The sequence below is a fragment of the Carassius carassius genome, chromosome 45 (genome assembly GCF_963082965.1).
Source record: "Carassius carassius chromosome 45, fCarCar2.1, whole genome shotgun sequence".
Taxonomy (NCBI): domain Eukaryota; kingdom Metazoa; phylum Chordata; class Actinopteri; order Cypriniformes; family Cyprinidae; genus Carassius; species Carassius carassius.
Window position 1 is genome coordinate 23,514,109 of NC_081799.1, and position 16,995 is coordinate 23,531,103.

A 16,995-nucleotide genomic window follows, 5' to 3' on the forward strand; every position below is an offset into this window, starting at 1 on the left:
ACACTTTTTATCACATAAGGCAGAATAGTTTCTATACTGTAATAAATGCTATGTCAATTAACATTGCATTGTTCATATACTTTATTTATCGTCTGCTGGAGATTTTTTTGGACTTAAAAAACAAAACCGAAAACAACTGTTTTCATACAGCGATAGCTGGACTGTTGTCCATATTAGGAGTTTCCTGATATGACTTTCTGCGCGAGAGCGCCCTCCGGCTTCGAGTATGAATGAAACAAACACACACACACACACACACACAAACACTGCAGGAGTGCTTAGCGCTCCGTGACGTTCATCTCGCCTTCTTGATTCGAAAAAAACATCAGGTCATGCACAGACTATCCTGTCTCTTTGAGTTTAAATCTATATTTATTCACACCAGCTCTTGAAAACCTCTATACGAACACATTTGCCTGAAAAAGTGCGGGGGACGAATTTCCGTGATGATAAAAGTGGGGGGGACACGTCCCCCGCGTAATCTACGCCCCTGTATCTGTCTATCGTTTTATCTATCGTCCTATCTGTCTGTCTATCTATCTATCGATCCATCATTCCATCAAACTATCGTTCTATTGTTCAACCGTTCTATCATTCTGTTATTTTATCTGTTGTTTTAAATCTATTTTTTTCCTAAACGTTCAAAGGCCTATTCAGTTTGTCTTGTGGAAATTAGTTTTTGTAGTTGTTCTAGTTTTTGCTTGTGGTCTTGGTTCAAATTGATGAAAAATGGGTCTTAAATTCAGTTGAAAATGTTTTGCGTTTCCATCATGCAAACCGCTGTCAGCTGTGAACAGTCTCGTGTCTCAGCTGAAGGCTTGTGATTACCTGAGACGGACCTAAATACCAGGTGCCAACAAGGGCCTAAAATGAAGTCCATTTTTGTTGCACCTTCTTATTTTCATGTTTCTGAAGCTCCAGTCATTTTTCATGTAAATGTATTTTCAGTGGTAAGGCCGAGGACATGGACGGGTAGAGGAGTGCAGGGCGCTGGGACACAGCTGGCAGAGTGGATTCGTGTAAAGCGGTGGCTATTTGAAGGCTGGCAGGAGATGTGATTGTGGCGTCTCTGGGCCTCCATTGCAGACATTGAATTAGACCAATCAATAGATTCGCTTGGCAGGAGAAGGTCTCACACGGTGGCCCGTTGCTCCTCCAGCCCTTGTTTGTTTTCCCTCCTTTTATTTTTCCAGAAATGCTCTGTCGTCTCTAGGTCAGCATCTATGTCCCAGAAGCCACCCAAACAAACAAATCAACTAGTCACCCATCTTGAACCATATCTGGCTACAAACTGAGTGGTCCAAAAGCAGTGCAGTTGTTAATTGTGTAGTCCTTGTATTTTGTTGTTCAGATTGGAGTCTGGCTTTGCAGAGATCAGATATGAGAGTATCGCCCTCTAGTAGCGTTCAAATGAAACACAGCACCACAGACTCTGGTAGGTTTAGCCTATTAACACTTTTTTTTTGCGTTTGATAACAGGATAATTACTCTTTTTGTGGTATATAGCTTCATTCATGTGATGTGATTGGTTCAGCCAACCACTAGGGTGGCCTATCACATCACAATATTCATCAATAAATATGTGGGTACAGTTCGGTTTGCTTGTTTCCATGAGGTGCACAGCAACAGGACTGCACCTGTAGAGGGTTTTGTCTGCACCTCAGGGACCATGGGTACAATGCTGATAAAAAAATGCAGAGTTTAGACTAGCTGTTTACAAAGGATATATTGCCACGCCAGCTGATCTACATAATGCTGACCTCTTTTCTTCGCACATGCACGCAAACACAGCTGGTTACGACCAGGTCAAATAATTAGATAAAAGATTGTGAGGCCCATTATTTGATTTATTTGTTTTGTTCTATTATTCTGTTTTTATACGGTTTTATATTTTATTAATTATTCAACTTTTATTTGTTTTACAAATTTTTTTTTCTTCAGTTTTAACAAGGTGGACCTTTATGGAATGGTTTAAGTCCCCGTGAGTATAATACAGTTTTGATGGTGAATTCCTATTTAACTCTGCTGTTTATTCGGTGGTCATATTTTCTGCCCGGTTACCTGACCAGGAACGACCGAATAGCAGCCCGTCACTAAATGAATCATCAGTTTCAACCTCAGAATCCTTTTAGAGCAGATGGGATCAATGAAGCCATATCTTCTTCTCTGAATTAGTCATAGTTTTTTGTTTTGTAGATAAATGAATAGTCAGAGGAAGAGGCTTTATGATTCCCACAAACATCTGCTGCTCTGCTGTTTTCATCACCAGCGCTGAACACATGCTCATAAATCAACACAATGAATTCACCCGTCTATGTACGCTCGCGGTTCCCTTCAGCATGGAGCGCGATGCACCAGCATACAGTAGCGTTTGTAACAAGTGTTATTGGTTTTTCCATTAAACTGTGTGTGCCAGTATCTAGAAAGCAAAGTGACCAATGCACATCCGAGTACAAGTGATAATATGTTAATAAGATATTATGATAATATACAAAAATTTATTTTGCTAAATATTTGCATAAAATTGTATTAAAATTACTTCAAAACAGAAACATTATCTATACATAAGTTTGTCAGGATTTTGGAACTGATATTTGGCCACTGATTGATGGTCACACTTGTCGAAACTGGTTGTCCTATAATCAGAGAGTTGATTACTGTAAATTAAACTGAATTTATTTATGATTTTATTTGTAATGTGTACTGTTTTGCTAAATATTTGGTTAAAATTTAGCTAGAATAGTAAATTTAAACAGAACAGAATATGTACATTGTACACTGGTCAGCTAATTGTTTGTCTTATAACCAACTGGTTGATTAGTAAGGGCAGTTAAATTAAATGAAATTAAAACACATTTTATTTTAAATGTGTGTGTTTGTGTGTGTGTGTGTGTGTGTGTGTGTATGTATGTATGTATGTATTTATATATGTATATTTTTATATATATATATATACACACACACACACACACACACATATATATATATAGTATTATAATGCAAAATATTTGCATAAAATATAATCAGAATGAACGCCTTTATTGATTATTTAGAAATAACTTTTCAAATGTAAAGTAATTACTATATTTTGTGCTTTAATTAGCATCTAAAATTAGCTGATGTAGACAGTTTGCTTGTCTATGCACATTAAGATGCCTTTTCTTGTAAAAAAAAAATCTAAAAAATCTTGTATATATTCACCAGCCTTAAAATGGCCAGTCTATATAAATATTTCCAAAATGAGCAGATATGATCCTGTCCATCGTCCTGCTCCATATATAAGTGTGTCACTGTGCAGCAGCACACCAAACAGACAGGTTTACATTGGGTTTCCAAGATCCAGTCAATAAACTTCAAGTCAAAATCAGTTTCATCATATATTGGTAAACTGGCAGGTCTCTGTTCCCCACAGATGATGTTTGGCTAGAGGTTGAGCGGGGTTCTGAATATGACTATGAATGCTCAGTGTCTCTGCAGCAGAGGTGTCACATTGCCCTGTGTTGTGTTCATAAAGCGAGGACAGGGAAAGAGATGAGCTGATGTCAAAGATGAGTTTACCCGCTCGCACTGACCTCCTGTCCCTCGAGCTGCTTGCCAAACTTCGCTGCATGTCCACCAGCGGCTCTCCGTTTGCCACCAACAAACCAATCGACATTAAAGCCCGGAGAAGATGGTAACAGTTGTTTTTTGCTGTTTTTAACTGGTTTATATTTTTAGCTGTTTGTCTATGCTGGGCTGCTTTAGCTTCTATGGCTGTTTATTTAGCTAGTGTATGTATTTGTTTCTTCTTTAAGTGAGTCTTGTGGAGAAGCAGAGCTCAGGCTGGTAATGTGTTTATATCATCACTGAACCACATTCGCCTTAAAGAGACACTCACCTGCTCTAGAAAAACCTACCGAGAATTATGCTATTGTTAGTGGTATATCCAACATGGAGTGTCTCTCTTACTTTTGGTAGTCAGCTGATGTACCTGGTGCTGATGTCTGGACCTCAGAGTAAAGCAGAAATTTGACACATGGTGGAGTGATGGGTGCTGCTGTTAATCGGCTAGGTGTGGTTTAATTTGTTACTTTTACTTTTTGGTGTCACAAAATAACAATGAACAACAATCTTAGCATTTATTAAATTTACTTAATTTTAATTAACTAGCACCTTTTTGTCATTCATAATGACTACAAACACGGCTTAATTCGGTTCAGTTTATTTAACTTCTGTTGTGCAATTTAATTTAATATTTTCTATTTAAATGTAAATATTTCTATAATATTTTATTGATTAACATTTAATTAAGAGTAATACTGACAAATAGATGCTATAAAAATGTTTGTATTGTTAGTTCATGATAGCGTTAAATTTCTTTTTGATTATCAAATTTTTTACTAAATTAACATTAATAAATGAATCATGAATTAACATGAATAAAAACTTTTTTGCCAGATAATAACGTCAGTGTTAATTCAGTTCAAATGGCTTAATTGGTTTATTTCATTTCAATTCATTTCAGTTCAGTTCTGCTTATTGTAATTGTGCAATGAAATTAAATATTTTGTGTTTGTCTAGCTGTATTTTATTTATTTTTTAATATTTTGTTGTTTTTTATGAGCTTTTTTTAATGACTTTTATTTTTTTTTAATAACAGTAATGTAGACAAGTAAATGGTGAATATTTTATTTTTAGTTCATGATACTTAATGCATTGACTAGGTTTAACAAATGACACCTTACTGGAAAGTGTTATCAATTACTGTTGCTTGCTCTTTAAGCTGGGGTCAGTCCAAAATTGTAAATGAAACCTAAGTGTGGTTTATTAAGGAGAGGGGCTTTGTTATTTCTCTCAGTGACAGTAGTAACCACATAGAGACTGTAGCTTAACTTGTTGTGTCATGGCATCACGAATAATAAGGTAATTTTTATGTTTGTTAACCATTCAGTTTCCTCCCTAAAATCAAATAAGAAACGCACTAAAGATGTTTGCTCACCTGAAGCCTGGAGAAATGAAATTTACACCTGCCAACTGTTTGCACTAAACTTTGTAAATGTCAGCCGTAATCTGATTGCTCTGTTATGTGAGGAGCAAAGCAGCTTAAGAGTGTGAGAATTTGCCCCATCAGCGTTTTATCACAGACCAGCTGAGATGGTGAAAGTGTTCCCTCGAGACTGGTACAGAGTGCCATCTAAACACCCATTTCTGATTTAATGAGTGACTCCGTTTGCGCAGATGATGGCCAGTTAACACAGGCACTGAACCTGCTGATGACTTGATGGGTTTAGAGAGAATAAGCACAAAGAGCTTTGGCTCATTCTTCTCTGGCCTCAACACGGTTCAGTTTCAGATCCACACAAGCCCATCAGGAGAAATTATACCAATGCACTTCCTCCCCCAGCGTGCTTCTTAAGATCTTACATGAACATGAGGCACAGAAACCCACCGCTCAACTGCAGAGGGAGCAGGAAACTTCAGTTACACACAGCCTGTGGCCAAACGGGAGCGTGGTTATGTGTAAAGGTGAATCGGAAAGAGGATATCACCCACAAACCTTTCACCGCCTCGCCTGTGAAGATGTTTTGCTCTGTGAGGTTTTTGGTTAGTAGGCCTGCAAATCCGGTGCGGTCACTTTAAAGGGATAGTTCTGTCAAAAATAAAAACTCACTCTTACATTGTTTCCAATCCAATAAGGCTTTGATATTTTTCATGAAACTTCAGAGGTTTCGGTCTAGGTTACCAAAACTTGCTCAAAAGATCCAAAAAGGTCATATAGGCAGCAGAAAATGACTGCTTATGATTCTAGTAGTTTAAAAGGTCTTGTGAAGAGTTATGATTGCTTTATATGATGAGCAGAATTGATTTATGCTTTTAGTCATATATAAACACACGTCTAGAGCAAATCACATTTGTTAAACCCGCCAAGCTCATATGTGCGTTACAGGCTTGAACAAACCTCATTGGTTGTCGCACTTCACACATGCACATCTTTGCTATATGTAATGTGTTACATGTAGACTCTTCGAGAAAAAGGTACAAAACTGTCAATGTGGCTGTCTCCTGTCAAAAAGTACTAACATGTACTTTTAAAGTGCTTATAAGGTACTAATATGTACCATAAATAAGATACAAAGATTTACTTTTAAGCTTTTGTTCCTAACTGTGCGTTCACACCGCCGGCGTCGAGAGCGTGGCCGGAAGTCATTCATTTTCAATGTAAGCTGGCGTCGAGCAGTGGCGAGGAGCGGCGCGGTGCGACTTGGCCGTTGAGAGCGTCGAGGAGAGTTGAAATCAAGGCAACTTTATGGTAATGAGCTATGACGCGGTTGGGCAGCAACCAATCGGAACGTTGAAGTCCACCGCTTGAGAGGATTCCAGAGAATGCAGCTCCGACCACATTAGTTCCCAAGCAGAGTTAGTTCCCGATGGAGGACGGGTTGATTATTGCTGTTTCGCGTTTGCAATAGACTATGATGTGTCCCTGTTTGCGTACAGGGACATAAAAAAATTTATTAAAAGTGATACGTGGACCAAGGTGTCTGAGATTGTTCATTTTCCTGGTGAGTTGCTGATGTGCAGTAACGTTATATGAATAATAATCTAATGATATAATAAATAATAGTACTGTAGTCCCAGTTTACTTTTAAACAAATTTCCCTGATTATACTTACCGTATTTTCCGGACTATAAGTCGCACTTTTTTTCATAGTTTGGCTGGTCCTGCGACTTATAGTCAGGTGCAACTTATTTATCAAAATTAATTTGGCATGAACCGAGAGAAATGAACTAACAGAAAACATTATCGTCTACAGCCGCCAGAGGGCGCTCTATGCTGCCAGAGATGCTGCTCAGTGCTCCTGTAGTCTACACTGAGCAGCATAGAGCGCCCTCTCGCGGCTGTAGACAGTAATGTTTTCTCCTGGTTCTTGGGTCTAAATAAATGTGACTTATAGTCCGGTGCGACTTTTATATATTTTTTCCCTCGTCATTACGTATTTTTGGACTGATGTGACTTATACTCAGGTGCGACTTATAGTCCGAAAAATACGGTACATTAAGTAATGTTTATACTTGATATATTTACTTAAGTAGCATTTTCAATGCAAGACTTTTACTTGCATCAGAGTATTTTTACAGTGCTTTATTCAGTATTAGTTATAGGATCTTAATACTTTGTCCACAACAATATTTAATGAGGTTAACTTATAACGTTACCTTCCTTGTGGTTAGTCTGCACGAGATCAACAAGCTTGTTTGCTTTGCGCCCACTTTTAATACAAAATAAGCATTTGATCTACGTCAGAGCACTAATGAATCTTTCTGCAGTGTCGTGAGCAAAGCGGCCAGAGTGATTTTTTACGCTCTCGACGACGGCGGTGTGAACGCACAGTAAGGGTAATGGCACAGTGACAGTTTTGTACCTTTTTTCTGAAAGTGTACTATGCTTTTCTGGTAATGCTTGCCGTACATACAGTAGTATGCATAAAGTACATACAGAATTCACCCAGTCTAATATTGTTTAATACAGATTTTTAAATAGCATTTATTATTTGTTAAATTTAGCCCTATGTTCAGAAAAAGCATATACACTGTCCAATAAAAGAGGTAGCACTTTATTTAACAGTCCTGTTCCTCCATGTACATACTTATGCACTAATCATAGTAATTCACTAACTGGGTAATAGTTAGCTACTAACCCTGAACCTACAGTACCTCTGAACCTTTCCTTAACCCATTTGGTCACCTTATATTACCCAGTACTGTCTTAGGTAAGTACACTGTAAATAAGTGCAAGTGCATGTACGGTAAAATAAATAAAGGTACAAAGCTGTCACTAGATCGGTATACTTTCAAAAGGTACCAATATTTACACTTTAGGTGCTAATATGCACTATTAAAGTACTAATACTGTATGTGTCATTTGGGGTAAAAAATTTACCAAGATGTAGCCTACCTTCAGCTGTAAGACCCAAGGTTACCACCCCCTGTATGTGTGTCAATCATTGTTTAGAAGCCCAAATTAAATCTATAAATTCATCCTATAAATGGATTGTATTTCTTCATAAGACTTAATTAAACCACTCAATTCATTTGGATTAATTTTGCAATCCCTTTTTGAGAAATGGACCTGGACTTTCAGTGTATTAAAAATAACTTAATTTGTGTTTCAAAGATTAACCGAGATCTTACGGTTTGGAATGAGTGTATGATGACAGAATTGTTATTTTGAGGCGAACTGTGCCTTTAAAAAAGTGGTGAATCAACAGATGCAGGGTTTCTGGTGTGTGGATGAGAAACTAGCGCAGTACTTAGAGGGAAAGCTGGAGGTAAGAGTAGCCCTCGCTTGGACTTGGTGTCCCTAAGTGCTAATCAGATTACCCAGAGGGGCGGAGCTAGGGGTAAAGGAGGCCACATGCATACGTGTGTCACTTAGTGTTAAAGGGGAGGAGTTTATACAACCCAGACAGTCCAGGAAACACTTGGCATCACAAGACAAGGCTCTAGCTCAGACACAACCCCATGGACTTGCAGAAGGACCATACGGGCGACTTCATCGTCCCCAGCGAAGCCATAACCAGAGGCATGAAACGAAAGCGCCTGCTCAAGTCCTACAGGTAGCGTACGCGCTCAGAAACGCTCATGACTGCATACTGGAGGTGTCTTGATCTGCTGCCTGACAGAGTGTGATAAGCTGATTCTGGTTTGCTCAAGTGTGTTTTTCTGTGGTAAGCTGACAGACGTTGGGGGTGGTTTGCTGTGACGTTTGTAGTTTGCAGTGGCAGCTCAAGTTAAAGAAGACTTGCTCTGTATCTTTCTCAAATTCTGGACATTGCTTACAGTATCGGATTGGACTACTAGACAAACAGTATTTTCCTCATCTCGGTAATGAAATGTTATATACTACATTGCATATGTAAATAAAGTAAAAGATTGTTTGCATGAATATGTGCTGACTCCAACCTGTTTCTATTTTATTTTAAAAAGTAGATTATGTGTAAAGGAGTTTTCTTAATTAGCATGTTTGACCTTTTGCAATTGTAATTAAAAATATATTTAATTGTAAATGTGTAATAATTACACTTTTCTGAAGCTATATAGTTTAAACGTTTGGGGTCGGTAAGGTTGTTTTTAAAAGTCTCTCACCAAGGCTGCATTTATTTGATCAAAAATACAGTAAAAACATAAATGTGAAATATTATTATAATTGAAAAGAACTGATTTCTATTTGAATATATTTTAAAAAAGTATTTTATTCATGTGATCAAAGCTGAATTTTCAGCATCATTACTCCAGTCTTCAGTGTCACATGATCCTTCAGAAATCATTCTAATATACTGGTTTGCTGCTCAAGAAACATTTCTTCTTCTTATCAATGTTGTAAACAGAAATTGAAATCTTTTGTAACATCATAAAGTGATTTTTGATCAATTTAATGCATCATTGCTGAATAAAAGTGTTATTTCTATTAAAAAAAACCTTAGTGACCGCAAAGTTTTGAACAATAGTGTGCATTTCGGTGACACTTTAGAGTCATTTGAATGTCATACAGTACACTTTGTGCTAGTATTTCATATATTTTTCAATTCCACAGCAGATCAGTTAAGGAAGTGGGAAATGTGCGATATTCATTTTGAAAGTTTTGGCCCAGTACGTTGATAAATTACCCTGATGCATTTTATTTTTTAAGTTTCCTTTTCAGAAAACCTCAAGTGTTACACCAAAGAAGTTATCGATGCAACAGTGTTGCTTTGAACTTACAAACGCCTTACATTTAACAACAGCTACTTCTCATGCTTTTGCTACATAGCAAGTTCTTATAAATATTCTAGTGGAATATATGTCAGTTTATGGGATAAAGTGTGTTTTAATGTTTTTGACTATGCTTCTTTCAATTTTTGCTATTATTACAGTACATGTTTTTTCAAAAGATTCCCACCACTAATGAAACAGTGCAGTTTTGTAATTTCTGTTTTCCACCAGAGGGCCTCCTTCCGTTTTTCTGCAGCTCGTTGTTTGTTCAGTTCTTCTGGTGCTCTCTAGCATATATGCTTTCTCCTACTTCGTTAGTCTGAGTAAATGCATGCATGTGCTTCAGAATGAGTTAGATGTATATGTTTAAAATGATTGCGGCATGATCAGAAAAGCATGATGCCATTGCTGTATGTGCAGCATGTATGAATATCATTTTGCATGTACTTTTCTCCACCTTATTGCATGAATTGATCGTTTTTACGTGAAAATGTAGTGCAATGATGTTTTGCATGGTCTTTCTGTCCATGATGCATATCAAATAGACTCAAGCCGCAAAACAACCCACATGCCACTTACTACTCAACTGACGTGTCGTCTGATTCTCATGAGACTTTGATAATACTGTGCGCACAATTTTCCATCTGCCATCAGAGCACAATGAGTTTAGTTATTCGAAAAATAGCTGAACAGGGTTTTTTTGTACATGTGCTCTGTAACACAACTGCTGGATTCCAGGAAATGTAATATTGTTTTAGTTGCACTGATGTTAAACAGCATTGCCAAGAATGATCAGCATGATGCAGTGAATGGAAAGATTCGATCAAGAATTTGGTTATCATTAACCAAATTATAAACATTATCATATACTGAATTTACATTTAATTTGACTGGCTGTCTATTTTTTCCCCTTTCATTTAATATGTGGTTTCTACAATGAAGATGGCAGGAGTCATTCGTTGAAAATCTCTGGGTATTTGGTTTCAATGAAGTGAAAAGTTTGTAAGAAAAAAATTAATGATTAAAATACGAGTCCAAAATCAATAACATTGCTTTCTTCAGTGAAAAAAAAAAGTTGTGTGTTCTGTCGTTCCCAGGCCTGTTATGATCGTCGTCACATATCTGCTCTACTAATTACTGTAATTAAAGCGCCTGTCTGCTGGGAATCTAAGTTGCCTGTAATGACGGCTGGATGTTGGTCTGCATGTTTAAAGTCAGGAGGGGTTCGTGTGAATGTGTGTTTAGGGTTGAAGAGTTGAGAGGTGGATGTCGCAGCCTCAGTCCTCTGATGTTGCGTGCTACTTCATGGATCAGTAAGTCTTTTTATTAGATCAGATACGGTTGGCTGAGCAATATCACTCACACACACTCGCATGTAAGGAAATTCAATTGCATTCCCATATCTAAGAGTGCCAGGAAGTGCATCTGGAGTTCAGCGTTGAGGAACTTGAAGTGTGCAGTAAAGCACTTCATACAGAACACACACATACACGTTCTTAAAAGTAAAGGCTGCAAAAAAAGAGAAATTATGTTTTTTTTTGTTGGAATATGGGGGTTACATACCAAATATGGATATATTCCTTAAAAGCTGAATTTGACTATTGGTTGATATTAGCATGCATATTAAGAATTGGAGCATATATTAAGAAAATAATTAGAGTGTGGTTGAAACACAACAGCTCTTTGGAGTCTATTGAAGCTTTCAGAAACACCTCTGTATCTCCTGACTCCTGTCAGGACTGTCATTCACACTCTGTCACTTTCCCATGGATAGGCTCGTTCTCTCTCACACGTTCTTTTTTTATACTGTGTCTTCTCTCCTCTCACGTGGGCCAACCACATAAAACCCCTTAGCAACCACCCCGAACACCCCTACATCATGGGAATTTTCTTCAGAGACTTGGATGTTTCTCCTAAAAGTCGAGAAATCAGAGCAGAGCTTAGATCATTTAGTATGGGAAATGTTTGAGTTCATGAGTTCAGCTTCACTGGAGACACCCGATCAAAATACTGGCATTTGCCCACTGCCATGTTCATGTTATTTTCATTGTGTGCAGTAAGTAAAATGAGTGTTACCTTGGCTTTATACGAAAAAAGATTATTCCCAATGCACACAAACTTCCCAGACTACAGAGGGCCTAGTTGGTTACAGTTTACTTTCTTTTTGATTTATATTTTTGTAAAATAATTTATTAATTTTGTGAAAAATATTTTTTAATCCATTTTCAAATTATTTCAAATTTCTTAAATAATAATAAAATTAAGCACATTTATATCGACCATCAGCCCCCCTTCTTTCCAAGTTATCAAAAAAGCTGGGATTGGTAATGCTGCACTGTAATCATAGTTATTTATATTTTTCCATTATATTTTATTATATGATATTGGGTTGAGACTGAGAGTATTTTATTTAGTGGAGAACTTTGCAGCAGTATTTTATTTCTTATTTTTTTTTATTTTATATATATTTTATTAAAAAGTATTTAAAAAAAAGTGTAAACAAATTGTTTAAAAAAGTTTATAGTAATAAACAACCTGCAGTTTAATGTTTGCATTTCTTTCCCGAAAATGAACCGAACCGTGACTTTAAAACCAAGGTACGTACCGAACCGTGATTTTTGCGTACCGTTTCACCCCTAATATATATATATATATATATATTTAATATTATTATAATTTATTTAGTTTTGTTTTTTGGTACATTTGAGTACAATTTGAAACATCTGAGAAGCAGGAGGCTTAATTAAGTCTCAGTTTACTCCCCATACATCTTAATGCTGTCTTGGAGAATGAATTGAGATGCTAAAGAGATCTCGTTGGGGTTTTTCTTTCCCATGGGTCATGTTGTTCTTGTCTTGTCATGGTTAGTGTGTGTGTGTCCTGAAGTGGGCTCTGACACCGTCACCAGCTGCATTTCCACCCCCTCCACTCCCTGAAGCGTCCACTCTGGTTCCCTCACTGAGATACGGCACAAACACACATGCAGGACCCTGAGGGTTTAAACACCCCCCCACCCCCAACACGCACACACACATAAACACACACTTCCACTGCTAGGCCACTGCAACCCAGGGAAAAGAATGTAGAGGAGGAGAGCAGGACTAGAAACGTGATATTCACTCTGGCTTACTTACCCTGCAGACACAGAGAGAAACACTCTCACTGCAGCCGCATAGTTTGAGCACAGAGCTGGATTATCTCAGAGAGCATGTACATCACAGAGCAGGACGGACTTTGATGAGGTCTAGAGAAAACCGAGGGACGACAGGACACATTTGGCCATGAGTATCGTTATGAAACCGCGATCACGTTCTACCAGCTCTCTCAGGAACACAGAGGGAATCTGGTAAAGTTTTACTCCATTCTCGCTTTCAGCTATGGCATGCATCATACGTTCGAGACCTATATATATATATATATATATATATATATATATAGTTATATACCATTTAGTATATAATTTAGAAATGTTTAAATCCTATCTATCAAACATTTCTATTTGTTCCTACAACTTGTTAATTCGTTCCTACAACTTTCCTACAATAAAATGCTAGTAGCAGGATTATAAAATTAATAAATGGGATTATGATCATTTGATAAAATGAAGAGCGTGTTGTATGTGTGAGATAATTTGCTCATGTCTCATTCGCCACAAATCCAAATGTTTCCATATTCGCAATGTATTTAAATGTTTCGCTATTATTTCTAATGTAAACTGATAGGCTTGTACTTTACACGCATTCGCATATAGACGGAAAAGATCATCCTCTTCACTGAGCAAAAACCTCCTTGGCATAACAGTAGAGTGAGTCGGTATACTGAGGTCTATTTAAACTGACTAGTGTAACCTTTTATATGTTTGGTTGACTATATTTTATTCTGATAATGAACAGACTGCGATGTAATTTTTAATTGCTAGAATCAGTCTCAGTGTGATTGAACAGCTGAGACATAAAAACATAAAACAATAAATATTTTTGGAGTAAGATATATTCCGCGTTGTCATCCTTATCTTTCCGTGAACTTGTTTGAGCGTCACGACACTTCTGTTTTAAATCCGTTATCTAAATTAAGTCAGATATACTTCGATTTTTAGTTTTTTGTTTATGAAAACTTTTTTTAGGCCTATTACTTATGCATTTTTTTAAGCATTCCATTTTTTCATGAATTAAGAATTCTTTCAATTTATTAATTTGTTCTCTCAATTCAGTTAAATCATGGGTTATTTAAGGAACAAAATTAATAAAACATGAACAGTTGCCACAAATTAACAAGTTGTAGGAACAAATTAACAAGTTGTAGGAACAAATAGCCTGTCCTGTGTCCCACAGCCCTCCAAAGTGCACGATATGAAATAATTATCTGGGGAAATGACTTAGTTATTACATTTTATATTGCTTTCCATGTTGAAGAACGTTGTGCTATTTATATTTTAATGCACTTTTAAAGTTTAAATAACATTAAAAGCTTAATTTTGTACATTATGTATGAATGATGCATTTATATACGGTCACCGTAACTCACAGCCGCTCGTGTTTTGCACATGAACCGCACACAGTCCAACATTAAATAGGTTAACCGACCATCGATAGCTTTAATCGATTGCATCTCTTATTGACAATTAATCATCGATTAATCGTTTATATCCCTAATTTAAATGTTTAGTCAACCTGAAACAAGAAATAATGAAGAACGGGACCCATTTTATCTAACTGGAATTGACTTGATTGTAAAAAGTGTTACATAACAGAATAGAGTCAGGTGGTTGAAATTTATGTTGAAAAACAAAGGTTTGGTGACGTCAGACAAAAAGGAAAGTTGCTTAGCCAGAGCGAGTCAAAGGTTTAGTTTTTATTTGGAATAACTTGCACTAATGAATCGTTCACAATAATACCAGGAACAAGAAAAGTAAATAGTCAATTTTGTTGAGTACAGAAATGGGTTTCTGTAATTCTAGATGACCACTGATAATTATTGTGTATGTGAGCGAGTCTACAGTCGTGGCCAAAAGTTTTGAGAATTACATAAATATTAGTTTTCAAAAAGTGTGCTGCTAAACTGCTTTTAGATCTTTGTTTCAGTTGTTTCTGTGATGTACTGAAATATAATTACAAGCACTTCATACGTTTCAAAGGCTTTTATCGACAATTACATGACATTCATGCAAAGAGTCAGTATTCAATCTTAGTAGCCACAATATCCTTGCCTGTGAAGATATTTTTATGCAACGCAATGATGGCTGCACGCATTTCTTTGCAGGTCACCATGGTTAACAATGGAAGAACAATGATTTCAAGCATCACCCTTCTTTTAACATGTCAAGTCTGCCATTCTAACCCAATCAGCCTGACATAATGATCTCCAGCCTTGTGCTCGTCAACATTCTCACCTGAGTTAACAAGACGATTACTGAAATGATCTCAGCAGGTCCTTTAATGACAGCAATGAAATGCAGTGGAAAGGGTTTTTTGGGATTAAGTTAATTTTCATGGCAAAGAAGGACTATGCAATTCATCTGATCACTCTTCATAACATTCTGAAGTATATGCAAATCGCTATTATAAAAACTTAAGCAGCAACTTTTCCAATTTCCAATATTTATGTAATTCTCAAAACTTTTGGCCACGACTGTAGTGTGTTTCTTGTTGGCTGACATAACTGTACCATTAGTGCAGTGTAAAAATACCTTTGCCCATTGAAAGACATGGCTCTTTTCTCAGCCTTGACCACTGGTCTTTTGGCCTTTCATGATCCCGTCAGTCGAGAGCTTGAGTCAAATTTCAAATGTGCCATTAGAGACTGTTCACAACACAAGAGACCACAATAGCTCACGCATTCCAACGCCAAAATAAACATCTCAGCAGTTATTATCCTGCGTTAATGCTACATACTTTCAGCTGCTCTATAGAAAGCACAATGTTTCACGTTGTGTTCGGTGACTTCTCTAGTATGAGCCGTGTTGTTGCAGGACCATATTAAAGAACAGATGTCCCAGCATGCTCCAGTGCACATCTCTTTCTCTTCTCCCCTCTGACCTGAAAACGTGTGGTGGGCCGCATTGCTCGCGCTCACAAAGATGCAAGTGCATCATGTCGCCTCATGGCACGTCACCAAAACGCCTTCTATCCTCCTTGTGCGCCTGCGTTTGTCTCTCTGGACCTGTCTCCTGCCTGCAATTTATCAGGGGACGACCTCTGCCAAAATAGGCCAAGGGCATCTCTCTTTCTCTCTTCCTGTGCGTCTTCTGCTCTTTTTATAAATAAACTCATTGTCGTCTATGTGCCTGCAGTTGACGGTCAGGCCAATTAGAGAGGGCCCTATAGGAACCCCAGGCCCCTGTCGTGCGTCAGCCTCTCAGAGATGGGGCCCCAGTGGACAGATACCTGCCAGCGCACCCTAAACTTAGCCGACCCACTGTGCCTTAAAAGAGAAGAGGTGCAGCTGCTCTGTAATGCTGCGCAATCTTTGATGTGAGCTGCGTGTGATGTTAAGCCTTCTGCATGACGTCTGATGAAGCTGATCGGATGTGTCAGGTCGGCCTGCTGGATGAAGGAGCTCTCAAGAGTGTGTGCTGCTGCTGTTTGAGACATGAAGGGTTATTCTTTCTTCATTAGTTCAGCGCAAAATTTTAAATTGTCATCATTTTACAGTATTTTCCAGAAAATAAGCACCTGACTATAAGTTGCACTGGGACAAAACTGCATTTTTGAGCAAGAAAGGAATAAAATAGCATTTTGAGTTATTTTATTGCTTATACAGTATTACAGTTTTATTAATGTTTAATTTTAGTTGAACATTTAGTCACTTTACGTGCTTTTGTCAGTATTCTACAAAATATCATCTTTTGTGTTTCACAAAAAAGTAAAAATGTCATACAGGTGCACAGTCAAGTCAAGTCAGCTTTATTTATATAGCGCTTTAAACAAAATACATTGCGTCAAAGCAACTGAACAACATTCATTAGGAAAACAGTGTGTCAATAATGCAAAATGACAGTTAAAGGCAGTTCATCATTGAATTCAGTGATGTCATCTCTGTTCAGTTAAATAGTGTCTGTGCATTTATTTGCAATCAAGTCAACGATATCTCTGTAGATGAAGTGACCCCAACTAAGCAAGCCAGAGGCGACAGCGACAAGGAACCGAAACTCCATCGGTGACAGAATGGAGAAAAAAACCTTGGGAGAAACCAGGCTCAGTTGGGGGGCCAGTTCTCCTCTGACCAGACGAAACCAGTAGTTCAATTCCAGGCTGCAGCAAAGTC

At 37.5% G+C, this 16,995-nt stretch overlaps 1 protein-coding gene across 11 annotated transcripts in view; it reads left to right on the forward strand.

Moving 5' to 3' along the window:
• LOC132127716 (cAMP-specific 3',5'-cyclic phosphodiesterase 4D-like) overlaps positions 1-16,995 on the forward strand; it is a 244,931-nt gene that overhangs the window by 189,579 nt on the left and 38,357 nt on the right. Inside the window, exon 1 of one of the 11 annotated variants that reach the window (XM_059539762.1) lies at positions 8,450-8,597. The exons of 7 other annotated variants lie outside the window; for them this stretch is intronic. In XM_059539762.1, coding sequence (XP_059395745.1) covers positions 8,503-8,597 — 95 coding nt within the window. In that variant the 5' untranslated portion in view covers positions 8,450-8,502. Of the gene's footprint in view, positions 1-8,449; positions 8,598-8,648; positions 8,866-12,788; positions 13,079-16,995 lie in introns of those variants that run through there. 3 more of the 11 variants (XM_059539769.1, XM_059539765.1, XM_059539767.1) reach the window with 3 other exon arrangements.